Source organism: Pseudopodoces humilis, chromosome 5 (genome assembly GCF_049639895.1).
Source record: "Pseudopodoces humilis isolate 2021_Gansu_Grassland_sample_001 chromosome 5, ASM4963989v1, whole genome shotgun sequence".
In the NCBI taxonomy this organism is placed as follows: Eukaryota; Metazoa; Chordata; class Aves; order Passeriformes; family Paridae; genus Pseudopodoces; species Pseudopodoces humilis.
Window position 1 is genome coordinate 1,052,028 of NC_142204.1, and position 26,210 is coordinate 1,078,237.

General features: G+C 52.3%; 1 protein-coding gene and 1 pseudogene across 3 annotated transcripts in view; one reads left to right on the forward strand and one right to left on the reverse strand.

Annotated features, from left to right (window-relative positions):
- Positions 1 to 4,753: 4,753 nt before the first annotated feature.
- The window catches only part of CACNA2D4 (calcium voltage-gated channel auxiliary subunit alpha2delta 4), a 122,290-nt gene continuing 100,833 nt past the window's right edge, over positions 4,754 to 26,210 (reverse strand). The window contains exons 30-40 of one of the 3 annotated variants that reach the window (XM_088055302.1): positions 24,963 to 25,007; positions 23,992 to 24,054; positions 18,527 to 18,597; positions 17,611 to 17,686; positions 15,786 to 15,838; positions 14,765 to 14,820; positions 13,441 to 13,461; positions 8,540 to 8,657; positions 6,414 to 6,527; positions 5,972 to 6,053; positions 4,754 to 5,592 (exon numbers count right to left, since the gene is read on the reverse strand). In XM_088055302.1, the coding sequence (XP_087911428.1) occupies positions 5,506 to 5,592; positions 5,972 to 6,053; positions 6,414 to 6,527; positions 8,540 to 8,657; positions 13,441 to 13,461; positions 14,765 to 14,820; positions 15,786 to 15,838; positions 17,611 to 17,686; positions 18,527 to 18,597; positions 23,992 to 24,054; positions 24,963 to 25,007 (786 nt within the window). In that variant the 3' untranslated portion in view covers positions 4,754 to 5,505. Of the gene's footprint in view, positions 5,593 to 5,971; positions 6,063 to 6,413; positions 6,528 to 8,539; positions 8,658 to 13,440; positions 13,462 to 14,764; positions 14,821 to 15,785; positions 15,839 to 17,610; positions 17,687 to 18,526; positions 18,598 to 23,991; positions 24,055 to 24,962; positions 25,008 to 26,210 lie in introns of all 3 variants that reach the window. The other 2 variants (XM_088055304.1, XM_088055303.1) reach the window with 2 other exon arrangements.
- LOC148184245 (uncharacterized) lies at positions 10,936 to 12,998 on the forward strand (annotated as a pseudogene).

A 26,210-nucleotide genomic window follows, 5' to 3' on the forward strand; every position in this document is an offset into this window, starting at 1 on the left:
GGCTGATTTCCAGGAGTGTGGAGCACTAATGTGGTTTGGATGAAGTGGCTTAAAAAGATCAGTTCCTTGGAGACTGTATGTGGTAATTCCTAGGTGCATGTTGCTCTTGAAGAAGGAATACTTCGAGTGCCCGTGGAGAACGTCACACCTGGTCATCTCCAGCTGTTTGAGCAACGAGCAGCCAAGGAGGAGTGCAGGGGGGAACTGCCCACCGTGACCTGGGAGCTGCTGGCAGAGCCTTGCAGGGCCAGCAGTTCCTTGTTCACCACTGAAGGTTGGTTCCTTGGGCAGGGATAGTGGGATGGGAGCCCAGCACTCCTGGGTCACAGCATGGAGCTGCTTTGCCAGCTGGAGCTTATCAGAGTCACAGGAGGGTTTGGGTTGGAAGGGACCTTAAAGATCACATAGTTCCAGCCCCTCTGCCTGGACACATTTCCAACCAGACCAGGTTGCTGAGAGCCACCTCCAACCTGGCCCTGAACACTTCCAGGGATGGGGCAGCCACAGCTGCCAGGTGCCAGGGCCTCACCACCCTCACAGTGATCAAATTTTCTGGTGTTTCTGGAAGCTTCACCTTTGCCTTTCTCTGGTAAAATTCATGTTTAAGCTCCAGAGGTATTGTAGAGCTGGGAGATGCTTGCACTGGAGATTCACCATGATCTCGTTCAGTAGCAGCTCCATCTCTGTAGTGGCACCACTGAGCACGGAGTCTCTTTACAGCATAAAAACCGGTCTAGCTGTAAATGAGATGGGAAAATCACTGGCCTGGCTGGGTTCCCAGAGCAATGGTGCGCTTCCTTAGAGAGGCAAATGCCACCCCAGCCAGTTCCAGTGGCTGGCTTTGCTTTCACCTCTAACCCTGCCGGTCTCTGCCTGTTTTGGGGTTGTCCTGGCGCTGGCTGGAGCCGAGCTCCCCCAGTCCCAAGTTTTCCGTGTGGCTGTGGCCAGGCTGGCACGGGCAGACGGGGCTGTGGGGTGGCATCTGCTGCTGGCACGGGAATCCAGCCCTCCTGGGGGGGAGCAGCCGCTGGCACCAGCTCCCTGCCGGCTCCTGGCCACGGCTCCTGCCCACGGCTCTGCCCTGGCCCTGGCCCAGCTCCCCATGCCGGGCTGGGATCGCTGCCTGTGCCAGGGAGCCTCCTGCCAGCTTGGAAAGCGATATCGTGTCCCTCGGGCCGGGCAGCAGGAGGTGACAGCAGGCTCCAGCTGCTGCTGCCAGGGGCTAGAGAAAGTCACTGCTGGCCAAGACAGGCGAGAGCAGCCGGGGCTCTGGCCGTGTCACTGCTGTGGGGACTTCCCTGTGTCTGTCCCTGCTGCCCGGGAGAGGCCAGCCCTTGGTGCAGTGCTGGCCTCCAGAGAGGCTGCAGCTCCTGTCCCCACAGCCTTTCCTGGGGGAGAGCTGGGGGAGCAGCCCGAACACACAGGCTCTGCTGCCCTGGTGCTGGTGGCAAGGACAGCGGCAGGGGCCTGGCCCCGGAGAGCCAGACACAGCTCAGGGGCCAGCCCTGCAGGGACGTGCCTGGGGAAAGGTGGGGTGCCAGGGCTCCCACAGCTGGAGACAGCAGCAGCAAGCGGAGCAGGAAAGGCTGATGAAATGTCCTCCTGAAATGATGAAAATCCAGCAGAAATGTGCTGGGTCGTGTCCCTGTGGGGCCATCCCAGAGTGCTGTAGCCAATGTCATGGGGCAGTGACACAGGTGAGTGCTGGGGACAGTGACACAGGTGAGTGCTGGGGACAGTGACACAGGTGAGTGCTGGCCCAGTGACAGATGTGTGCTGGGGACAGTGACAGGAGTGTAAAGGCTCCTGTCAAGGGCAGGCAGAGGTGGTGGGGGGGAGCAGCTGTGCTGCGGGATGGGGGATCTCCCCAGTGTCCAGGGGGAACAGGAGCAGCAATTCCCAGTGATTCCCAGTGATTCCCAGTGATTCCCAGTGATTCCCAGTGATTCCCAGTGATTCCCGGTGATTCCCAGTGATTCCCAGTGATTCCCAGTGATTCCTGGTGATTCCTGGTGATTCCCGGTGATTCCCGGTGATTCCTGGTGATTCCCAGCGATTCCCAGTGATTCCCAGTGATTCCTGGTGATTCCCAGTGATTCCCAGTGATTCCCAGTGATTCCCAGTGATTCCCAGTGATTCCCAGTGATTCCTGGTGATTCCTGGTGATTCCCGGTGATTCCCAGTGATTCCCGGTGATTCCTGGTGATTCCCAGTGATTCCCAGTGATTCCCAGTGATTCCCAGTGATTCCCGGTGATTCCCAGTGATTCCTGGTGATTCCCGGTGATTCCTGGTGATTCCCAGCGATTCCCAGTGATTCCCGGTGATTCCCAGCGATTCCCAGTGATTCCCGGTGATTCCCAGTGATTCCTGGTGATTCCCAGTGATTCCCGGTGATTCCCAGTGATTCCTGGTGATTCCCAGCGATTCCCAGTGATTCCCAGTGATTCCCAGTGATTCCTGGTGATTCCCAGTGATTCCTGGTGATTCCCAGTGATTCCCAGTGATTCCCAGTGATTCCTCAGCGAGGGCCCAGCTGCTGATGGAGTGTTTGGCACACGGGCCTTTGATGCTCTCTCTCTGCTTGCTGTGGAGAATTTGCTCAGCACAGAAGTATCTGCTGTATCTCAGCCCCCTCCCCTGCAAGCAGAGGCTGGGGAGAGCCCAGGGTTTCTGTGCTGACAGTGCCACTGGGCTTTCTCAGCAGAAAAAGCATCCTGAGGAGCCTGAGGCGTGCACAGAACCAAGCAGAGCTGTGGGACTGCTCCTTCCCCGTGGCACAGATGGGCCACACACCCCCCACGCCTCTGAGCGCCCCCGGAGCGTGTGGCACCCTGCTCTGCCCAGCCTGGCACGTGCCAGTCTCTCCTGAGCCCAAACCAGCTCAGGCCAGCCCCGTTTTGTGCCTGGAACTGCAGGGCTGATTTGCCCACTGCTCTGCAGAGTGAAATCAGCCCCTGTGAAGTCAGCAGCTGCTCTGTCCCAGCAGTGTGATGCTGTGTGTCCCTGCCCTCCTGGGGCACATCCAGCCCTACCTCAGCCTGCAGTGGGCTCTTCCTGAAGCCTGCAAGGAGTGTCACGGGGAGAATTCAGGTCCCTTCCCAGCTCCCTGTCCCCCTGCCTGTGAGGAAATCGGCTGTGGATGTCGGGCCTGTGGAGCCCTGTGCAGCAGTGAGGGGTGATGGGCAGCCCTGCCTGCAGAGCACCACTCGGGAATTCTCTCCCACTGCATCTTCCCCCAGGAGAACAAACCCTGCAGCTCTGCTCTGTGTGCTCACAGGGTGGGTGGGCTCTGGCAGGAGGGACAGCTGGGGTTTGGGGATCAGGATGGCACTAGGATGCTGGAAGGGAAGGATGGCTTCTCTCGCAGCTGCTCTGCTGCCGCTTGGATCCTCTGGCCTCGGCTGCTGTTTGCTTTTGCTGACCTATTTCCATCTGCTGTGCCCAGCACATGGCTCAAGAAGTTGGAAGCTGAGGCAGCTGCTCTTCCTGGGGATTTTTCTCTTGCTGAAAGGGCCATGAGTCACTATCTCTGTCAGAGCATGAAATGGAATTTGCTTAACCCCGTGTTGGAGCCCAGAATTGGGTAGGTTTGCTTATGATCTGCTTTGCTACAATAAAACCCCCAAAACCCAGGAAGCTGTTCCTGGTGTGAGCTCAGGTTTCGAGTCAGGCAAACCTTTGCTGGCATTTCTCAGTTTAAGACATAATCCAGATCTCACCCCTGTTCCATTCCCTCCAGTTAGCACCTGTGGACAAACTCACAGAGCCAACCAAGGCAGGAATAACTCTCGTCCTCTCTGTGAGTGCAGGTGTCCCTGCAGGACCGTGTTTATTGTGGATTAGTGCACCTGAGGCCAGGCATGGCTCATCCACAGCGCAGCAATGTGCATTTCTATGTCCTGGCTGAGCTGAGTGCACATGGGGCTGCTAATCCTTTCTGACAGGGAGGTGATCCTTGAGAGTGGTGCCCCGGGAGGGCAGGCACCCTGCGAGAGCTGGGCCAGCCCTCGGCCTTGACAGCCCCTTCTCCTCCATCCTGCCTTCATCCTCTGTGGATGCTGCTGGCTCTGATAAGGTCACTGCCTCTGAAGCCTGGAACCTTCTCCATCTCGTTTTATTTCCAGTACTGAAGTGGTTCTTCTCTTTGCTGTAACACTGCCCTCCTCCAGGCAAAACCCCACAGCGGGAGCTCTGAGGTCCTGGAAGCTCCCTGCCAGGACCTGGCTGGGACTGATCTGTCCCCTCAGTGCCAGGTGACGTGGGGGCAGGAAGGCCAGTGTCCCTAGCATGCCTGGAGTGCATTTGTGGGTGCCTGCTGGGCAGGGACAGACGTGCAGTGAGGATAAAGTCCTTTCCCACCCAGCTGCTCTTGAGAGGAGAGGGTCTGGAGAGGAGCCCTGGGCACGTGTGGGCAGTGCTGCTTGTCAGGCAGCGAGCCAGGAGGGCTCTTGTCCTGAAGGAGGTGACATCCTGGTGTGACACAGAGGACCTGCAGGGCTGCAGGAGGCTCCCAGAGTGACCAGGGAAAGGTTCTGCCTTGCTGCTGTCCTACCCTGGGGCCAGCACAGCTGTGTTTGCAGTCCCCCCCACCCACACCCTGTCCCCACGAGTTTCTGGGATTTGTGTGACCACCAAACTCGCTGAAGCTATGGTGTCTATGTAGAATATGCCATATATTTGTTTTTAATGAGATGGTATGGAACAGTTCATACAAAAAAAAGAAAAAACAAGAAAAAAAAGAAAAATGGGTGCTCCCCATCCGTTGTCCATAAAGCTCTGTGAGAAATGACCCGTGCCCACCAGCTGGGAATGCCAGGCTCAGGGCAGGGACAAGCAAGGGCAGCTGCAATGGCAGGGCAGCTGTTCTGAGGGGAAAAGTGCCTGTTTCCTTGCTGCTTCTGCAATGAAGAGAGCAGCTAAGCCACCACTCTGGTGGGTCACACAAAACCCCTTTCCAGAGGTAAGTCCACGTGTGGACAAGAACCTGGATGCTCTAGCAGAGTCAGGAGAGGTTTCCTTGGCGTGGCTGCAGCTCCCAGCCGAGCTGTGCTGCCTCCCACTGCCCAGCTGCCGGGGAGGGTGGTGCAGGTCAGCTTTGGGGCCGTGTCCCACCCCCGAGAGCAGGACATGCTGTTTCCAGAGGCGGCTGTTCAAAAGCGCGGTGGCTCTCCCCGAGGCAGCTCTGCCGCCTGCAGCCCGGCTGGCTGGGAGGGAGGATGCTGGAGGATGCTCTCCACGGCGAGGACGGCCGTGAGCGGGGTCACGGAGGAGCTGCTGTGACAGGAGCTGCCCCTGCCGCTTCTCGCGTCTCTTTTGGCCACAGCCTTCCGAGGAGCCTTCCTGGTCGGCACCGTGCTGGCCCTTGCGGCGGGGGACCCTCGGTGTCCCAGCAGGGGCCGTGTCCCGCCGTGTCCCACCGTGTCCCTCCGGGTCCCACCGTGTCCCGCAGGGTCCCACCGTGTCCCGCAGGGTCCCGCCGGGTCCGTGGCTGCCCCGGGCAGCGTCACCGCAGGAGCAGCACCAGGGGCAGGAGCAGCAGCGTCGGCCACACGGCGATGGCAGCAGCGCCACCGCAGTCCTGGGCATTCTCCTGCCGGATGGGAGACAAGGGTCAGCCTGCCTGCTGCCAAGCCCGCCCGCCACCTTTGGGAGAGGGAGCAGTGCCTGTGGCCGAGAGATTCCACCAGGAACCAAGGCAGGGACTGGTGGGATTCCTGTTGGCCACAGGAGCCCCCCGTGGGACCCACCTAGCAGGGTGTGTGTGTTTTTGTGTGTGTGTGTGTTTTTGGGTGTGTGTGTGCTCCTGACCCCACGGTTTCCGAGCCCAGGCCCTTCCCGGGCGGTACCAGGCTGAAATCCTCCTCCAGGAACCCCCCGGGATTGGCACCCAGCTCCAGCAGGACAGGCACCTCCAGAGTGCCAGAGGAGCCAGTCGTGCATGCCGGGCTGTCCCCCCTGTCCCGGGATACCTCAGGGTGGAAGGCGTGGCACGAGTCCGGCCGGCGGCGCAGCTTCTGCGAGCGCATCCTCTCGCACTTGACGGACGCGTTGTGTGCGGGGCTGTTAAGGACAGCAAAGGGGATGAACGCCCAAGGACAGCAAAGGGGATGAACGCCCAAGGACAGCAAAGGGGATGAACGCCCAAGGACAGCAAAGGGGATGAACGCCCAAGGACAGCAAAGGGGATGAACGCCCCGCGGAGCCGCGGGATGCAGCTCTGCCCGGCTGTAACCGCACCAGCCGGGAGGATGAGGAAGGACGGGTCACCCTGCACGGGCTGGAGACCTCTCCAAGCCACGTCGTGCTCTCCACCCCCAGGGCAGTGGCAGCAGAAACACATTTTCCACCCTGGCAAACACGGAGATGATGGGGCCAGCGGAGCCCTGCATCCCTGCTGTGCACGGAAGGATATATTTGACCTCTTTTGCATCCATTGGGACGGGTGGGAAGACGCTGCAATCGCAGACAGTGTCCGTGACGAGGAGCAGGAGGTTACTGCTGATGATCTGCTGTGCCACAAACATCCTGCAAGGGAAGAGCAGGTGAGAAAAAGCACAGCTCTCCAGCCCAGAGCAGCAGCCCTGGCATTGCCTGAACCACAGCCAGGAAACAGAAAGAAACCAGAGATCATTGGAAACAGGGTGCCAGCAGAAAGCAGGAGAGACCAGTGAGCAGGTGTACACAGGGAGAAGTGCCCTTGGCACTCCTTTCTGGCCTCCTTTTTGGTTCTGAACTGGCTCAAATCAACTCCATGCTAGGCACGAAAGTCACAATCAATCCAAGCACCCAACCAACCAAGCCCAACACAAGCCCTCCCCAGATGGGGCAGCACATCACAACAGACAACACCTGAGCAAAGCCTGGCTTCATCCCGAGGCATGTCAGTTCCTATTTAATGTATATTAATGATATTAATGATATTAATGATATTAATTATATGTGTGTGCTTGTCCAGTGCAAGGGGTCTGTATTCTGTGGTCCTGGGAGGAGCAGAGTTGTACTAAATTGCACGTTACAGGAGAGAGAGAAATAGAGGAACCCAGTGGGACCAGCAGGGGTTTGGGAGGGGACCAGCATGTCCTGGAGCCACTGGGCACAGGCAAGGCTGGCACAGCAGGCTCAGCAGGTCTGCACAGGTGGCAGGGCTTCTGGAACAGGAATCCAGGCTTGTGGGGATGTGCCCATTGCACTGGCCAAGCTGCCTGTGCTGGAGGAGTGCCCAGTGCCCCTGGTTATTCAGCAGCTGTGCCGCCTTCCAGCCTCCAGGGATTTCTGTGTCCCCTTTTAAAGGTGTTGAATGGCACACACAGCAGCTGAGCAGTTCATTAGCGCTCCCTGGCTAATGACTGCCTTGGGACAAGCAGCCTTCAACCCATGCCCAGATTCAGCCACGAGGACAGCGATGCCCCATGCATCCACCAATCCACAAGCTGACGTTTCTGTCCAGGATGGAGCAGCCAGCCTACCCCTGCTCCACCAGGAATGTGGAATGTGATCAGGAATGCATGCCAGGCCCTGGCTAATGCTCCACAGAGCCTGTGGCAGGGGGGTGTCTTTCCCAGATACCTGGATGAAAGATGCACAAGACTCACCTGGGAGCCAGAGGCTGCAGCTACAAAGGAGCCAAGCAGGACACAGCACTGGTGAGGTGCTGCCTCCAGCAGGGAAGGGGCAACCCCAGGCTCTTTGTGGCAGAGATCTGTGACCCAAAGAGGTCACTCAGTTCCTGTGGATCTGCCCAGAGCTTAATACAATAGCTTGTTGTCATCAAATCTGCAACCTCTTCTGAAACAATGTTTGGCAAGGCTCGGGTTTTCCTAGAGCCATGCTGACTAGTGGAGGCTGTTTTTCTAACCTTTAAGTCTTTCCTGCAGTTGATCCAATACTGAAGACTAGGTAGGATTGTTCTGGGGTTTTTTTTAGGAGCAATTCCAGTCAGACCTGTTTGGCCTCCTCACGTTAGGAAAAGCTGGATCAGTGGAAATACATCTTTTTGTCACCTTTCCCCATGTGATTGCTGATGGCACTGTACAACCTCTGAAAACAGCCTCTTTTCCCAATGTTACTTTTGACTGTCCATTCATTTGCAATGAAAATGGGAAATAAAAAAGAGGACCCTTGTTTTCAGTTATTTTCAGGTGTTTTCCCCCATTTTTTTTCATTTCTGTAGAAATACAGAAAAAGGAGAAAAATTAAAAAAAAAAAAAAAGACAAAAGGAAAACCAAGAGCACTGCAAAAAAAGAAAACTTTCTAAGAAAAAAAAACTTTTGCCAGAAACATGAAAGAAATCTTTGGAATGGAAAGATACACATATTTAAATGCTGCTCTCTTTGTTCTCCGACCACCTCTGCTTATGAATAGAGGTTAATAAGAGAGGTTTTAATTTTTGTTGTTGTTAAGAATCAGTTCCCTGGTGTCACCTGTCGCTGTCGCCGGAGCTGTGGCGGTGGCGGTGCCATGGGCACAGTGGCAGGTGACCCTGTCCCCGCAGCCCTGGGACAAGGTCCCCAGCTGAAAGGGAAGCTGCAGCTCTTACTTTTGGCAGTCTCCGCAGTCGATGAGCCCGTTGGTCTCCCTGATGGCCGGCTCGTACACGAACACGGGGTACTCGGTGTCGCAGGGCTGCAGCGTGTCGTGCTTCTTGTGCCTGTGAGCTGCGGGGCGACACAAGGGCACCGTGAGGGCAGGGCCCGGGGCGCTGCACGGCCGGGAGCTGCGGCACAAAACAGCCAGGCAGCCATCCCTGCTCCCACTAGGTGGTGCGGGAAAACCAGGCTAAGTGAGAAATGTCTCCAGCATCGCCTTCGCAGCCGGCCCGGGGCCCGAGGGCCCAGGCTGCGGCCCAGGGAGCGCAGCGGCCTCAGCAGCCCGGGCCGCTGGGGCACAGCCAGCAAAGGAGCTCGGGGGTCCTACTGAACCAGCCGTGGCTGGAAATGACCCCTGCCTTAATGCAGCCCTGATTCATTGCTGTTTTAAACACCGAAAACCGAAAAGTGCGGTTTTAAACACTGAGAAGTGCAGTTTTAAACACTGAAAGCCGTGCCGGGGCTGAGCTCGGTGCCCTGCCCGGGGCTCTGCCCCTGCCCAGGGCTCTCACCCCGCTGCTCATCCCCCTGAGCCCTCCTGTCACAGCGAGCAGGAAACTGCGGGGGCTCCGTGCCTGCCATGGCAAGAAAAAAGCACCAGCAGCGAACAGATCTGGCCTGAGACCACAGGGAAACAGATGAGAGCTCTGGGGAACCCGGCTAATGAACAGCGCTGGCTCCTGGAGGGAGCAGCTGCTCCATCGCTCACATCAGTCACACTCTGTGGGACTCCCAAACTAATTCGGGGAGGAGGGGGAGCTGAACCACCTCACTAAGCCTCCCTCAAGAAGCAAGAGCATTCTTTCTAGGAGTTCAGCAAAATCTGTCTTGCCTGAAACTACTGCCTTGGGCCCTTCTGGCAATTATTTTCTGCGGTTGGAGGTAGCAAAGGCAGCTCCTGCCTCTCTCTGCAGGACGCAGGGGACCGCTGCCGATGGAAATGTGAAGCTTTGTTGCTAGGGCAGAGGTGGCTGCGGCTCGGCCAGCAGCAAACACCAGGAGTGGTTTCTACATCAGCTCTGGGCCAGAGCACAAATGCTCACTTTGCAGCCCCCCAGCCACACAGCAGCCACGGGCAGTGCTCGGGCAAGGGCAGGCGAGAGGCTCCTCCTCACCTGGAGCACACCCAGTCCACCCCTTGCAGCAGAAACGCTGAAGATTTATAGGAAAATGCAGCAACCCGGCTTTTAATCAGCAAATGTGTGGCGAGCGGGCATCAAGAGGGCATCCGTGATTGGATGGGTGACTTGCATCACTGTAGAAGCCTCACTGCTGAGAGCAATGGTCTCCTCTCCCCCGGCACTGCCGGAGCAGGCAGAAAGCAGCAGGCACCTCCCCGCAGAGCCTGCCGTCTAAACAATGCAAATTACACGAGAGAGAGAAAAACGGCATGATTTTCTCTGATTTTTCTATCCACCACGGCAATCCAGCAACACAAGACATCCATTAAGAGCCAGGAAGTGCGGCCCAATCTTGCCTCTAATGCCTTGCCCAGGTGAATATGATGGGCACTCAAACCCCTCCCTGCAGTGCAGAGTCTCTGGAAATTGTACTTTGTGCTTTTATTCAGAAGTCTCAAAAGCCAGCACTCAGGAGGCAGCCCCCTGCTAAAATCCTCCCAGACTATGGGACCCACCTTTCGGTGCCATGGTGAGGTTCATTTTGCACAGATTCAAAAAGCACACGGAGCCTGACTGCAGCACAGTGCCTCGTTCTGTATTCACCCTGGATTCACACTGAATTAATCAACCAAACTTGTCATTCCAGGGGCCAGCAGCACCTCTGCCACCAGCCAGGAGCTGTCTGGCTGTGCTCTGCCACCATTTGCTGTCCCTCTGTGCAAACCCCACACTGCAGAGACACGGAAAAGCCTCTCCCATCTCTGCTGATGGAGAATGCCTCTGCCTAGGACATTGCACAGGGACTGAGAGTCCTGAGGAGATCTGGGATGAGCAGAAGACCCTGTTTCTGAGGTGAATTTCAGACACTTCTGATGGGGCATGCAGGATATCCCCATTTATGCTGTAAGGAGAGAAGCTGCAAACACTTTCTGGCTCTGAGCAGCTGCAGGGCTGGTAAGTGTGTTCTGGCCAGGAAAGTCCTCAAACTAAGACTAAAGGAGCGTGAGAAACAGAGCAGCATTGCTTCCAGCCTTAATTCACTGTCCTGCAGGCTGGGAAAGCAGCTCCAAACCCCGAAACAGGTGGCAAGGACACCCTTCCCTGGACCAGGAACAGCCCTTTTCTTGTTTGTGGCAAGACCACACTTTGGTCCCTCAGCCACAAAGCAGCTCCTGTTGAGCTGCCCCTGGATTTCCAGCACTGCCCCTGCAGCACAGCTGTTGGCAATGGACTGTGCAGCCCTTGCTCTGGAGAATCGCTGTGATCACCACAAAGGTGACCTCGTAAAGTTGGGGCAAACTGCTTGCAAGAATTTAACATATGGCTCATGAGTGGCAAAGAGCCCTGACATACCAGGACCTCGTTTTTCCCCTGTCTCTAGTAAAGAATGACATCTTTTACTAGCTCCTCTTATAATATCCTTTACTAGCTTCCTGTTATAGCATCATCAAAGCAGAAGGAGTTCAAGCAATATAAAATACAGCAGTGTGAAGGGGTGAATGAGACTGTCAGCCTGGAAAATGCAGAGTGGAAGTTGATCTGAGGCCTCTCAGCCTCAGCCAGCGTTGGATGAGGGCTGTCGTGGTGGGCTTGGAGAACCAGGCCCCAGGATAAATGTGGCCAGCACCAAGGTGTATTTTTAAACTGGCAGAAGTGGCCTGCAGAGGCCTTAAGTTTTGGGGGTTTTTCTTTTTGTTTTTCTTTTTTGGCACAAGCTGAATGAAAAGAAGCTGCTTTAAAATCTGACTCCTGCACAGAGACAAGACCTGTGACAGAGATTAAGCTTAAGCCTACTGCCACTTAATTTGCTGGGAAGCAATGCAGCTGCAGCAGTATTGAGAGGTTCAGAGAAACCCAGTAGCACGTACATCATCAGCAAAAGGCTCAGGCTGAGCCTCTGCATGCACATGCTGGACATCAAAATGTTATCAGCGCCCTGAGAGCCTGCTGGTCAGGGATTAGTAAACAGCCAGAGGAGCTGATAACAAATTGCAAACTTTATAGCAAAGAGTGAGTTAATTCCAGGCTGTCGTTGCTACCATCTGCACTTCCAGAAAGACTTTGTCAGACATTTGGCAACCAATCCTTCTGAGCAGCAGAGGCAATTGCTGTGCCTTGTTATGAACTATGGAGTCCAGACTGTGAACTCTTTCCCACCAGCATAAATCATGCACTCCAGTCAGAGGATTTACTCTGGCACACGTGACAGAATCTGCCACTTAGTTACCAATACAAAACATAAAATTTAACTAATTATCTTGTAAAATATCTTCTGTGTACATTACCATGCAGGAAAAAAAAAAAAAAAAAAAAAAAAAAGAGAAAATTTTATGATCTACAGAATTCTAGAAATGGTTCTTCCTAGGCTGCATGCCTTGGCTGGAAGTATTTTTGGCTTAGTTAAAAGCTTTCAAACCTGTGCTGATGTCCATAAAAGCAGAAGCCCTTATAAAAAACACAGAGAGAAACTGAGATGCTGAGAGCAGAGAAAAATCTGTGGCAGCAAACACGTCTTCTCAGCACCTCTGAGAGGCAGATTTGTATGATGAGTGCAGTCTGAATACATCACACCCATATTCCAACAGCAAGTCTCACCTTCCCAGAAAACAAGAGAACTTGGGAAGCAGAAACAGGCTCAGTGCTGCAGAGCCAGAGGTACACAGCCAGGCAAGGGAGAGCATTAGATCCCTGATCGTTAATTCTTATGCACATAACCCGGAAAAAATGTGTGTGCTCAATTTCTCTCTCACAAAATGTCTCCTTCGCTTCATATTTTTCACATACACCAGCCTTGGCGTGCAGTCAAGAAAATGTTAACGTCTCTGGCAAAAATCTACAGCCCCTTCTTAACAACATGTGCAATCCATTCCTTCCAGCCCCAATAGTATTCTTCCACCCTGCTGCTCCCCCACACACATGGACACTCATTTTTTTCATCTGCAGACACCCTCTCTTGCTCTTCCTCTTCTCCATCCAGTAAGTCACATTCCAACTGTCTCTGTTTCTCCATCTCTGTCTCACACATACGGCTTGCTGGGCAGAGAGCAAGTTGGCAAACACAAGCTAGATATGGAAGCAGGGAGATACAGCCACAGCCACAGTCTGGACTCCTTCTTGGAGGAATTTCTAACTCGCCTGTAGGAGCGGATTTATGAGCTACAGCATACCCTTATCAGTTGAACTACTTGGAAGTCCTCCTGCCTTATCCCAGAGCTGGGCTGGGATTTATCAGAAGGAGCCAAGCCATGGAGTGTGGAAAAGAAGACTTAAGTTGCTTCTTAATAACTGAAGTCTACAAGATCCGTGTAGTTACTCCTGCAGGAATGCACGGGCTGGTCTTTGCTTTGGGAGCAGTGGCTGAAAGAAAGGGGCCAGCAGGGAGCCAGGGTGAAGGACATGCCATGGAACACGGGCCACAGGCCCAGCCAGGCCACAGCAGTGAGTGATGATGCTGTCTGTGACTGCAGCTCCCCAGGAGGCTCGTGTGTTCCTTCGGTTATCAGCTCCTCAGTGACAGACCTTCAATCACCAGCTCAGCCAGCTAAACGAGCAGCAGCACCTCTTCTTTGCAGACCAGGGAAACAGAGCCAGGCTCTGCCTTGGCCATGTCACGCCTTTCTGCAAATCCCTCACTGTACAAAAGGTGGAAAAGAGTCTTTCCTAGCCTAGGAGTTTCTAGTTAATTCTATTTTTTAATTTTTTTTTTTTAACTATTAGGTGTTTCTACTTACAGTGGTGGAAGACAGCCTTGGCTGGAGAAGTCCCCAGACACACAGTGACAATGGAGACATGGGACAGTTTCACAGGATGGCAGTGACATGGAGACATGAATTTGCACACGGCAGTCATGGAGGTGATGTGGAAAGAGATGAAGGAAGCACAAAAGGAAATGGTGATGAGCAGGGCAGCAGTGACATCCCCCCTCCCTTTTTGCTCTCCTCAAGCACAGCCTAAATCAGCCACAGACCATGCAGAGCAGGAACACAGTCTGTTCCCCTGCAGGAGCAGTGTCTCCTGAACTTCCACAGGTACTGCACCTGCTCACCTGACTCTTCCTCACCAGTTTCTGCATGAGGCCACTGCTGCTCTCCTGCTGTGTGTTACACAGCAGCCAGAGCTGCTCAGGGGACAGCTGCAGCTTCTACTGCCGTCTCTGTGGAGGTGGAGAGTGGGACCCAAACAGCACCCACAGACCTCCTTCTCTAGAGTGGAGTTTCAGAAAATGACTGTTTCCTCATCATGCCAGCAGAGCTCAGTGCAGGAGACACAGCCCCACAGCTGGCAAGGAACATACCACTGTCTCCACTAAAGGCACCACTAGTGATCAATAATCAGCAAGACTAATTACAGCCCCTCCTTGTCTGGGCAGAGCACACCTCCCCTTCCCCTCTGAGTCTCCTCAGGGCCATTAACATCCCCCCTGCTTGCAGGGGCTGCTGGCATGGGGCTGCAGAGATCCCTGGTGTGTTTTCAGCAGGCAGCACCTCAGCTGCAGGACAGGTGATTGGATTTGAAGGCAGACACAGAACTCAGCTGCTGTGCAATACCATGTGGCATCATCTTCTCTCTTCCAGAGCAGATCCAGTGGGTAAGGGAAGACCCTCCCCGTGTTATTTGACTCAAAGGTCTCTGCCTACCTTCCTGGGAATTCTGCTAGGCTCTGGAGAGACTGCTGCTCCACCCCTGCTCTGTCCTGTCCTGGAGCAGATTGGAAGGGAGGATTCCCAACAGAAGTTCTTTGCAGCTGGTGGCCTCTCATCCCATAGCACATAGGGTAGGGGTCCCTAGGAAGAAGTGCCTCCCCTCTCCTCAGCAAATTAACCAGGGGGAAGCAAGCAGCGTGCTCTGAGCAGCTCACCCTGGAGCTGTGGGAACGGGGATGGAAACGGGGGGGATGGTGGATGTGGCAGCTGGATTCCAGTGTCCGTGGAGGAAGGGCTGTGGGGCAGAGGGCAGGCTTCTCACACAAGGCCAGGCTTCCCCGTACAGCCTCTTCTGCCACCAGTGGCTGCAACACTCACGTGCTATGGGGCGGCTGGACTCTTGTGTACTCACCATCTGCCAAGTTGTCTGAGTGCCAGAAGCTACTCATGTTAAACTCCAAAAGGAAGCTGTCAAAAGAGCAAGAACAGAGGATGCTTTTTCAGCAGCCTGGAAGGATGCAGGTGTCAGGGAGATGGCCCTGTCGCCCAGCGAGTATCAGTTCTAAAATGTTTACTACAAATTTCTGACAGTGCAAGTCTGATTTTTTAAAAATTTTAATTTTTTTTCCTCCTGTCTCCACATGCTAGAACGTAGCTCTGTATCGTGGGATCTGTACTGTGGAAGATCTGAATGGACTTTTCCCTGAAGTATATCCTGTGCAAGGGGCTCGCCAGTGAAGGAAGGAACAAGTACAGCAGCCCCTGAGGCTGGGAGGGGATGCAGCCACTGTAGGACCACCTGAGGAGCAGGCTGGATGGCCACCAGAAGCCCACACTCTGGCTGCTTGGAGATAACTACATGGAATTATTCTGTACCAGCAGGCTAAAGCCCTCAGAGCTGGACCTTTACCACATCTCCCCTTTCGCTCACCCAGCAAGCTGAGCAGGGGCACTTCCATCTGAATTTGAGCTTGAACTCTGATTCACCCCACAAGTCTGAGATGAACCCAGACCCAGAGGAGAGCCTCCCCTCTCTCCTCCTTTGCCTGGCACTCAGACCTGAGCTGCTTGGCTTGCTGCCTTCAGCCTTCTCCCCCCGTGAGAGGAAGATGTGCATTCACTCCTCGTGGGCAAACGAGACAGGGGAAGAGGACTCGGCACCGAGGATCAGCACAGAGCCCCAGGAGACCCAAGGCCTATTTCTGACTCAGGCACTTTGTACTGAGTGACTTCAGGTAAATCCCAGACCCACTGTGGGCCTCTGCCTCTCAAAATGGCAATGGTAATAGCTTTCTGTCTCCCAGGAGCACGGTGCAGAGCTGAATGTCAGGAGAAGGCTGACAGCAATGCCCTACGTGGGGGCTTCCCAGCTTTCCCAGCTCTTGCCCCTCCTGGTCTGAGCCTCCCAAACACCCCCATCTTTTGGTACTCACATGAGGAAATCACTTATCAGCCACTTCACTGCAGCTACAAAGGCATAAATTGGCTGGAGAACAAAAAGAAGAAATGAGAACTACCATAAGGACTTGGTCAGAGAATTCGTAATTGTTATGCAGGACCCCACATTTTAAACCAAGTCCCTCCACTGATCACAGCTCTTGAAGACAGGCTGGAAATTCAAGGTCTGGGCATCACTGGAAAATGTTCAGAATACATCAAAAGCCAGCAGAGCTGCCCTGCTACTAATAATACCTCCTCACCCCCTCCCCATCAGGGTCAGGGAGTTTATCAGGAATGTATGAAGGACTTTGAAGATGTAATTGCTTGATGATTTCTCTCCAGTGTGGATGACCTTCAGAGCTCAGAGCAGGAGAGAAACACAGCTAAATGGGACACCACCAGTTTAGGATGCTTTTGTGTTCTGAGAGCAAGTGGTGTTTCTGGGACAAGTGACAGCACTGCCCAGGATTTAGTATTATCTGCCATTGATTGATTATGCTTAACTGTGCTTTCATCCAGCTTTTCCTCAAGATGGCATGACTTCTATCATCTTCCTGCTTTTCAGCTACAAATTGGAAATCCAGCATTATCCCAGGGACAATTCATCTGCAGAGGATACTGCTGCTTCTTTTCTTCGTGGTAACCACGTCTAATTTTCATCTCCCTCTCTCATAATCATGGCCATGTCCCCAGACCCAAAACAGATGCAGTAGCCATGGGATGCAGGATAATGTTCCATTAGTGCTGACTTCTCTTCAGCCAAAATAAGTCAGCAAATAGTAAAATGTAGAGATGGTGGCAATTTGACTGAGTTTTTTGTCTGTATACGAAAAGCTGACTTTTCTTGATTTCTTTTCAAGGGTTTTGCTAAGAGGGGAAGACAAGAGATGGAGGCTTAATGCTCACCTTTTTATTATCTTCCCAATCCACCTCTTTTTTGGCAGCTCATGGTTTGTGGCATTTCTTTCAGTGATCAGAATTGGAGGATATAATCAAGCAAATATTTTCACTACAATCACCATATTTTATCTAGCCAGCTTAAGTACAGCCATTGCAAATCAGACATTGCTAAAAGTGTTATTGCTAAGAATGTTGTTAAAAGGCAATATTTTGTTGAAAATTCTTTTACCAGAAGAAAATGACAATGTCATGCTCTGAGGATTACTTCCTGCACTCCTTCCAGTGTCAAAGGATCACGACAATAATGAGCACATCCTTGTTTAGGGTTGTGTCAAGCAGTTTGAAGTGGCCTAAGTGCTGGGCAGTTACTTTGTTCTGCCTGTTTGAGGCAAGGTTAGGAAGGTGGAGTGGGATTAGAGTAGAAGTTAGTATCAGCCTGAAGAGAGGTTGCATTTGGGTCCTGGTAAAACCCTTCACTCTGTTAGTTTGTTCCCTGGGCTACCAGCATTCTCACTCTCTCTCCTGCTCCAGGCTCACTCATCCTTCCCCAATGACTGCCAGTTTTCCCCAGGTGCTCTGTTCCCTGACACTGCAACTCTCCTTCTTGAGCTGAGTAAAACCATGTAAGAGCATTCCTGCTCATTCCAGCTGATTCCTTGGCTTTCAGAAGAACCTGCCATAGTCCAGCTCCTGTCCTTCCCCTGATCCTTCCAATTTTCACTGAGATCCTATATGGCAACAGAGAGCCACACTGGAAGCCAACATCAGGCCACCACTGCTTCAGGAATCTGCCTGAGGTGAGTTTGGATAGTCCCATCACCTGAAAGCAAACACCTCCTGAAGTCTCAGGGTCAGGCTGGAGATGCCCTGCAGGAGGCAGCCCAGCCCAGGGAGGGCTGCCTGGTGACAGATACGTACGCTGAGCAGGGGCCGGGCGCCGCTGTGGTGGTGGTAGGGCACCTTGCACATGGCCTGGTAATCATACATGGTCACTCTGCAGGAAAAACACAACAAACAAGCAGTCAGAAGCAAGCAGGGCAGCTTGTCACGAGACAAACAGGTCAGCTTCTTCTCAAAAATGTCACGTATGAACTGTTTCCTGGATGCACTAAAGCAGTGACCTGCTTCCACGTGTCTCTGCTGTTTAGCCAGTGCTGGATCTTGCAGAGCAAGAAATACAGGCTCTGGATTAATGTAACTGGGTCAGTACAGGAGGAAATATGTCCCTAATTTCAGACAGTGAGTAAAGCAGGCTATGAAGCAGAGGAATTATAATTGTAACTACCTCAGGTCCCCCTAGTTCCTGTTTTCAAGCCACTGAACCTCTGAACTCTCTTTTGACATCGGCTGAGGGAGTGGAGTGAGAGGAACTGAGGTGTTTTTAAGAGAGAGAGATGTGGTCAGCCAGCTGCAGTGCTGCATCTGTGGGGCTCTCAGACAAGCACTCCTCAGAAAGGCTTTCTGAGCAGCAGGAGGAACTGAGGCACTTCTGTACCCAAAATGCCAAGAGATGTTTCCTGTGACATCTTGCCCTGGAAAAGACAGAGAAGCAGCTGCTCTCTGGCCAGACAGAGACTGGAAGTTTCTGTCTCTCTCTGTGTTTTGCAGCAGGTGGAAGAGCAAGAGATGAGGAGAAACAGTGTGTGTGCTGATGATGGCTGAGCGAGTCAGCAGAGGGGGCAGGTAGCTAAAGGAGCTCTTGTGTCTGAATAAGAGAGTCACATGCACCAGCAGCATGTGCATTTTCCCTGCTCAAGTGCTTCTTAGAGGGACCAACATGCTCTGACCCACACACCAGCAAAGAACAAGTACAGTGTGGAGATCCCCCACTTACCGCCTGAACATGCCCATGTTTAGTAGCTGGGTCATCACTGAGCCATCCACTGCACCAAAAAATTTTCCAGTCTGCAAGCACAAAAAGGGAAAACCAGAATAAACTGTAAATTTTCCAAATGCTTGATGGCTCCAGCTGATCTAGTTTGTCTGGAGGCCCGCTGTACACAAGGAGGGTTTTTGGAAGGAGGCAGTGCTGAGCTTTGTCCTTTGGCTGGCTGGAAAGCTTGAGGGAGGACTTCCCCCATCACCAGCTGGGCATCCTGCACCATTCCTACCATGCTTGGAAATGATTTAGCCCACGTAAGTCCCTGCAGCTTGTGTCAGAAAAAGGCAGACTCAAGCTGCAGAGACCCAGGCATGCTGAATCACTGGAAGCCTGGACTCTCCTGTGGGTTTTTGGGAATCCATGTTCTCTGGATCTGAATGCCTGAGTCTTCCATTTGAGCCTCCCTGCTACCCATGGCCACAACGGTTTTGGAAACCTCTGCTCTCCTGCTGCCCTAGGTGAACTGGCCCACCGTGCACGAGCGTGGCATGCAGATTTATTTAGGTAGCAAATGCAATTTTACAACTCACTGCTGTGTGAGTTCTGAGCAGGCAATAACCCAAAGAACACAACACAGACCCATCCATCCCTGTAGCTTACACACTGTGCACTGGCATAGCTAAAACTAAGTTGCATTTGGAGGGGACAACAACCCCCCAGTCCTGCTTGAACTAAAGGTGGAGCTTGTGGCCTTGGAGTCAATAACCTCAAATACAGTCTCAAATCTAGTAACTGCTGCTTTAAAGATTTCCCCAAACAAACAATTCTGGCCTTCCTGATTACTAAACCATGACAAATCCATTGCAAAAATGCTTCAAACCTGTCAAGTCCACTGCTTTGTGCACAGGCGAGTGAATGAAATGTTTGTAAATAATAAAAGTGCGGATATGAGCTGTCCTCTGTCTGTTTTCCTGGCTCACGGGTCCTGACAGAGTAAACAGCTCCCTTGTGTTATGGAAGCATTCACAGAGTCTGGGATGTTTTGCTTTTCCACTGATAGGCTAGCAGTCATTTAACATGTATTAGCAGATGACAGATGACTTCATTTATTTGAGTGGGACATTTCCACAAAGAAAGCCCGGACCCTTAGGCAGATTTACCTAAGATCACATGGTAATCATCTAACAGTAGTGTTAAATGGTTATGAGCCTCTTCCCAAAAGGCTTTAGAAGTCATTTCACTGTATAAATTGATACATAACATCAACTCCCCTTCGAGCATTTAGGATGTAATCATCTCAGACAGTCAAATGTGCCTGAGCAAGCAGTAACTTTTTTCACCTCCCTCGCTCTTTCGATCTGATTAGGGTGGTGAAGAGGCCAGCTGCTTCCATTTCATACCAGTCTGCAGGCCCAGCAGTGAGATTTAACACAGTGCAAGCTGCAGACAGGGGCAAGGAGAGGGAGCAAGGCTGAAAATGAGGCCCATCTTGTCAAGAGATGCTGATGTCTGGCTGAATTTCTCCATGTAGGATATCATTTGTACAGGTAGAAGAAAGAGGAGCTGTTAGTGCAAGTGGCCTAGGGAGTGTGCTCAGAAAGGCAGCAGCAAATTGGTTTCCATCACCAAACCAGACATTCAAAGCTTGCTGCTGTTTTAGGTACCCTGTGCAGGCAGGAACCCAGAAAAGCATCACTCGGAAGAAACCAACGTGGTCCTGGTTTTGTAAAGCAGCTCTCATTACATCCTGCTTCCTCCAGTGACTGCTGCTCTCCCAGGCATCCCTCTGCTGTGTCTCTCCTAACTCCCACCTCTGGGCAAGCTTCCACAGGCCCTTGCCATTTCAGAGGTTGACAGCACGAAGCATTGCATGACATCCTGCGTGACACACGCCGTGTCACTCCCCCTGCAGCTGAGCGTACAGGCACGTGTGAGGCAAGACATGCAACCCAGAGCACACACATGACTCAAGAGCTACACCACTGCTCACATGCATCCATGCTTTGCTGGCTTTTGCAGCAATTTACCCTTTTTGTACACTCAGAAGCTGCAGACAAACAGGATCTGCCAAACTGCCCAGGCTTTGGGCGGGCAGGCAGCTCCTTGTTGTGCGGCTCAGAGCCAGCCCTTGCTCCTCCACAAACTCTGAGCTCTGGTGGCATCTTGGCCTTTTGGCTGCCTCCCTGCACCCTGCCCCTGGAGTCCCACCTGGGCAGAGCTTGCAGACATCCTCTGCAAAATGCCTCAGGCAGAAGGCAGCAGTGCTAGAAAAAGAGGTTTAGTGAGTGAGGGAACATCTGGATGCAGCAGGCGGAGGGAGCTCAGGACCTGGGATCCACAGCTGTGCCTGGCAGTGAGAGGCAGCTGGAAACTCGGGCTGCAAACATGGCAGAAAACTGCCCTCCCTGCAGCACAGCCTGACCCTGCCACTTATCTTCCCTTCCTCCAAGAGCACTTGGTCCTGCCTCCCTCCCTTCTCCTCTGTTTTAACTCTTTGCTCCCTCTGGGATGAGACTGGATGGAGAGATTAGCTCGAATTAAGAGATTACCCATTCTTCCCCAAGTAATCCTGCAGGGAGCTTCCAACTTGTCACTCATTAAAATCCTGATTCCTTTTTCCATGTGGTTTCCAACTGCCAGTAAGCTTCCTGCTGCCTTCATACAGAGGTTATTAGAGCCAATCCCCCACCCTGATCCCCCATCCCAAGGGCAGGGGAGAGCAGAGCCTGAGCCACACTGTCCTCACCCCATTCCTGCAGGAAGCTGCTCTGATTTCCAGTGTGGTCATCCAGGGAAGGAGGTGCAGGCAGCTCTGGTGGGCAGAAACGCCAAAATACCCACAAAAATCAAGGTACAGGATTTTTTTGGGGGATTATGTTAAAGGATGGGGCAGGGGAGGCCACACAGCTGCAAGTGATCCCATGCAGCAACATCCACGTGGCAAAGCTAGGAAACCCCGGTGCCAGAAGACTAGGAAACCCAGAAACCAGATTTAGTGCTGCTGTCTTGAATTCCCTGTAGGGTTTAACTGTGTGGAGACTCATTGTGCCACCGGGAAATAAACACAGCAACTGGAACAGGATGAAGAAATCAGAAAAAAAAAAAAGCAGTGGTGAACTCTCTAAGGTCAGGGAAGGTAAAAGCTGGAGGAGGACAGCTCTGGTGCTTGCCAAAATTTCTGATCTTGGAGGCATGTGGATAATATTTATATTTACTCAAATCCACTATAATTCCATGTTTAATTAATAAGATGCAGGAAAAACTACAGAGGCAGAAGCCAGGAGGGCAGTGCTGAGGACACACAGGTGACATGGGCTAAAGGGTGGAGTTGTCCCCAGTGAGGGACACCTGTCACAGGACTCAGTAAAGCATCTTTGAAAATGCCATGGCGGTCAGAGGAGAAAACAGCAATTCCTAAGATCACCAGCCCACTCCAAACACTCAGTAGGACCTGACCTCCCAGAGCAGGGAGCCAATGCAACTTTTACAGCATTCCCCTCCCTCATCTTTCAAGTTTTATTTGCTTTTTTTGTTTTTTTGGCACACCATGTGTGGGGACACTTCTGCTGGACTATTCAGTGTGCTGGGGAGGGCACTTTTCACTTTCCTAGAGAACAGAGGTTGGTTATCCCTTGCAATAAGCTCCCCTTGGTATCTGTGTGTATCCTCCCCAGTATCTCTGTGTTGCTGATTGGTTTTGCTCTGTGGCTCCCAAGAGTCTCATCTCAGCCTCTCTGCACTCACTGTGCAGTGCCTGCAGAATGCACAGTCTCACCTTTTTCTCTTGCCAGCCCATTCTGAATATGCTAACCAACCCAAGCCCAGCTGGGGAGCCGTGGGACTCATCCAGCTGATGTTTTCCATTTAAATAACCATCTCAAAATTCTTCTTCTTTCTCTTCTGTCCCAGCTACTCTGAGATCAATGTCACTACTTCATGCTTCACTGTTTCACCAGATTCTTGTAAGGGACTCGGTTCAAGGCTGAAGAGAACTGAAATTCAATAGGTTATCTACTCTCCCTTATCTCCTGATTTTGTCACACTTTCAAAGAACTATAGCTGATAAGTTTTCTTCCATCTGGAAACTGTGCTGCTTGTGCCAATCACATCCACCACGAATTCTGTTACCTTAATTTCCTTTTCAACCTGTTTATCACATTTTGAAGAAAGTAATTTCTGGGACTGGTTCTAGTGCCTTTTGGAAATATCCAAACTGCATTTGTTAACTCCAGCACAATGGCAATCTTAATGAAACTCCACAATTCTGTCAGTAACAAAACCCCTTCGTTTCTCATTTCTTCTCTAAACCCACTCTTACTATTGACTTATTGCTTTGTAGTTTATGAGACTGTTCCCACATATCACTTCCTGATGCCCAGAACTACGGGGTTTAATTATTTTGAAAGAAGTAACTCTGTGGTGAATTTGTCAGAGAACAGAAAAGTGTAGCTCAGCCATGCAGTGGTTGGTAGTGTTGACTTTACCCAGCTGCACAGGATGTCATGTCAAACTTGCACCCTTTCAGCTCCCCAGAAATGGCTGGGGAACCACACACCTTACTTTTATTTCTATTCTGAGCTTTTTCCCTTGCTCCTTTCACCTCAGCAAATCCAGTAAATTCTTCAGTTCTTTAGGTGTGTTCCTGTTTCCAATTTGCTTAAATTATTTCATCTTCGTTTTTTGCCTTTACCATCTTGCTCTTACCATCCCCTCAGTTTCCTTTCCTGAAGAACACCTGCTTGGACTTCAGAAGCACTCACAAGTGCTGCTCCCTTCCCTTCCCTTCCCTTCCCTTCCCTTCCCTTCCCTTCCCTTCCCTTCCCTTCCCTTCCCTTCCCTTCCCCTTCCCTTCCCTTCCCTTCCCTTCCCTTCCCTTCCCTTCCCTTCCCTTCCCTTCCCTTCCCTTCCCTTCCCTTCCCTTCCCTTCCCTTCCCTTCCCTTCCCTTCCCTTCCCTTCCCTTCCCTTCCCTTCCTTCCCTTCCCTTCCCTTCCCTTCCCTTCCCTTCCCTTCCCTTCCCTTCCCTTCCCTTCCCTTCCCTTCCCTTCCCTTCCCTTCACTTCCCTTCCCTTCCCTTCCCTTCCCTTCCCTTCCCTTCCCTTCCCTTCCCTTCCCTTCCCTTCCCTTCCCTTCCCTTCCCTTCCCTTCCCTTCCCTTCCCTTCCCTTCCCTTCCCTTCCCTTCCCTTCCCTCTCAGATCATCTTTCAATAGCATCTGTGCCAAGGGAACAAGAGTCTAATTTCTTTTCTTCTGATCAAAAGATATTTTGACTAGTTCCTTCCTTATCACTGCAAACTCCTTCCCCACCTAGGATGTGCTGTCACTCTGCTGGGAGCCTTCCCCCTCACTGCACAGTTGAATTTAATTACACCACAGCCACCCTTATTACACAATTCAAGTTCATTTGTTTTCCCCAGCTCTGGTGGATTATTCAGGAACATGCCAACCCCACTCTCCTCCTCCTCTAATGCTCTCTTACCTCTTCAGGTATTTTGGAAACAAGTATAAAGCCGTTGTTGTCAATGAGGAAGCAGTTCAGAATCTGCAGAGATGGAAGGGAAGCAGTATTAAAGATGGCTTTTTCCCTGTTTGTGCTCAGGATGGAGCAGTGTGGGTTTGTGATGATGGCAACAGCCTCAGCATTTCCGTGCCAAGCCCCACAGCCTGGCTACCACAAGTTTTACACAATTCTTTTCCCTCTCTGTCTCCATTTCGAGGGTATTTCACTCATGAGCTGTGACAGAGATTGTCTCCAGCCAGGGCTCTGTGCAGGCCTAGCAGGCTGTGTGTGAGCCACAGTTAAGGCAAAGCATCCTTCAGGAAGAGCCAGGATATTTGGAGTGCTCTTCTCTTTAGCAATATGGTATCTAATGCTTTCCATCTTCACATTTGAGAGTTTTAGAACCACTCACAAAATATCCCTCTCCCCACCACTGAGTATCAGTGCTGATCTCATCTGCATTTTGCAAAGCAGGAAATGGAGGCACAGAGTTCAGATGAAAACCTTTAGGCCTTGCAGGGGAAAAACTAGGAAGCAGAGAAAATCCTGCATGAATGTACAACAAAATAAATCTCTGGTGATCTCACTTTTCAGGGCAGAGGAGCTCCTGTCCCACATATTCCTGATACCAAGGCTGAAGCAGTGGCATAAACACAAAGAGAGTCCAGCACGCACATCATGCTGACAGACACTTTTTGTTTGGAAGATCTGGGATGCCATGGAGACAGATTTAAAGGAGATGGACTTTCACTGGCTGGAGTCCCAATGTCTCTGCCCTGGCCCAGCTGGGGGGAAGACCTAAACTCAGATTTGTCTCATTAGTACCAGGTCCTGGCCCAGCTGTACAATCTCTTGTGAGGAGACAACAGGCAATGCCTTTTTCTGGGGACACAGAGCAGGTGGTCAATCACACCCAGCAGAGGTACAGAGGGGAAACTGAGGCAGCTTACATCATCCTGACAGCTGAGTGGACAGGCGCCGTCCAGGCCGCTGCACTGCAAAGGGAGAGCAGAGAATTAACCATGGTGTGAGGGAAACTTCCCAGTCCGGCCATGCAGGAGCTGCTCTGGCAGCCACTGCCCCACCACCAGAGGCTTTCGCTGCTGCAGTGACCCCACAGGGCTCTGCTCCGCTCCCCATGCACCCCACACTCACACAGCCACACAAGATTTCCTCGCTCATTCAGCTCCAGGTTTCCCACAGCAGGGTCTCAGACATCCAGAAGCTTAAAGCAATTTATTAATGGTGCAGCAACACAGAAGGAGATCAAGCTGGTGTCTCTGAGGAGGGGCCCTGGACAAAGGACACTGGGCTTTTATACCCTCACAGTCCACGTGTGTGATCATCTGGGGCTGTCCCGCTGAGACATCTGCTCCTGCTGCGTGTCCAGGACACCTGGCTGTCCCCAGGGCCCCGTGGTGCCCTTTGCTGTGCAGAGGCTCAGGGCCAGTTCACAGCCTCTTGCCTGGGGCTCCCAGAGCTCAGCCTGCAGCTGCACCTGGATCCACCTGCCCCGAGAGCATCCCTCAGTGCATGGCACGAGCTCATCTTACCGTCTGCCTCTTGGCACTGCGGGGCTACAGCTTCCCAGAACAGCATCCCAGACAGCTCTGCAATCCAGCTGCCATTTCCACCAGGACAGCCACCCCAACTCCCCACCTCTACCAGCCACATCCCCTCTCCTGAGGGCTCCCATCCTGCACCTGCCCCCCTGACGTGCTCCCAGCAGGACCTGTGCACTCCAAACACAGGAGGCACTTGGAAAGAAAGGGCAAAAGCAAAGGTTGCTGTGCACCAGGGAGAAACCAGCGTGCATTTCAGCATCTGTTAGTATCTGGACTAAGAACATAGCATGGTCTTTTAGATCAGTGCTTTTCTCAGGCAGGGATTTTTTTGTTGTTGTTGCTGTTGGTTTCTTTATTCTGCAGCTAGCTCATGATAAAATAGGATGTGAATGGTGCACATGTAGCCCAAGGCACCATCCATTTCTTTAATTTAGAATTTCTGCGTAGTGAACTTGACATGTGTTTCACAACACAGAACTGGGTGGGGACACCAGGGGTTAAGTGGTGAGTAACGAAGCCCTTCAGGTGCTTATTGATTTCATAATTGTTCAGAGTTTGCCGTGGCTGCATGTGTCTGTCTCTTTGTGTTATTTTTTAATTCTATTCTCTCCAGTAGCAGAGGGAAGAAAGCTG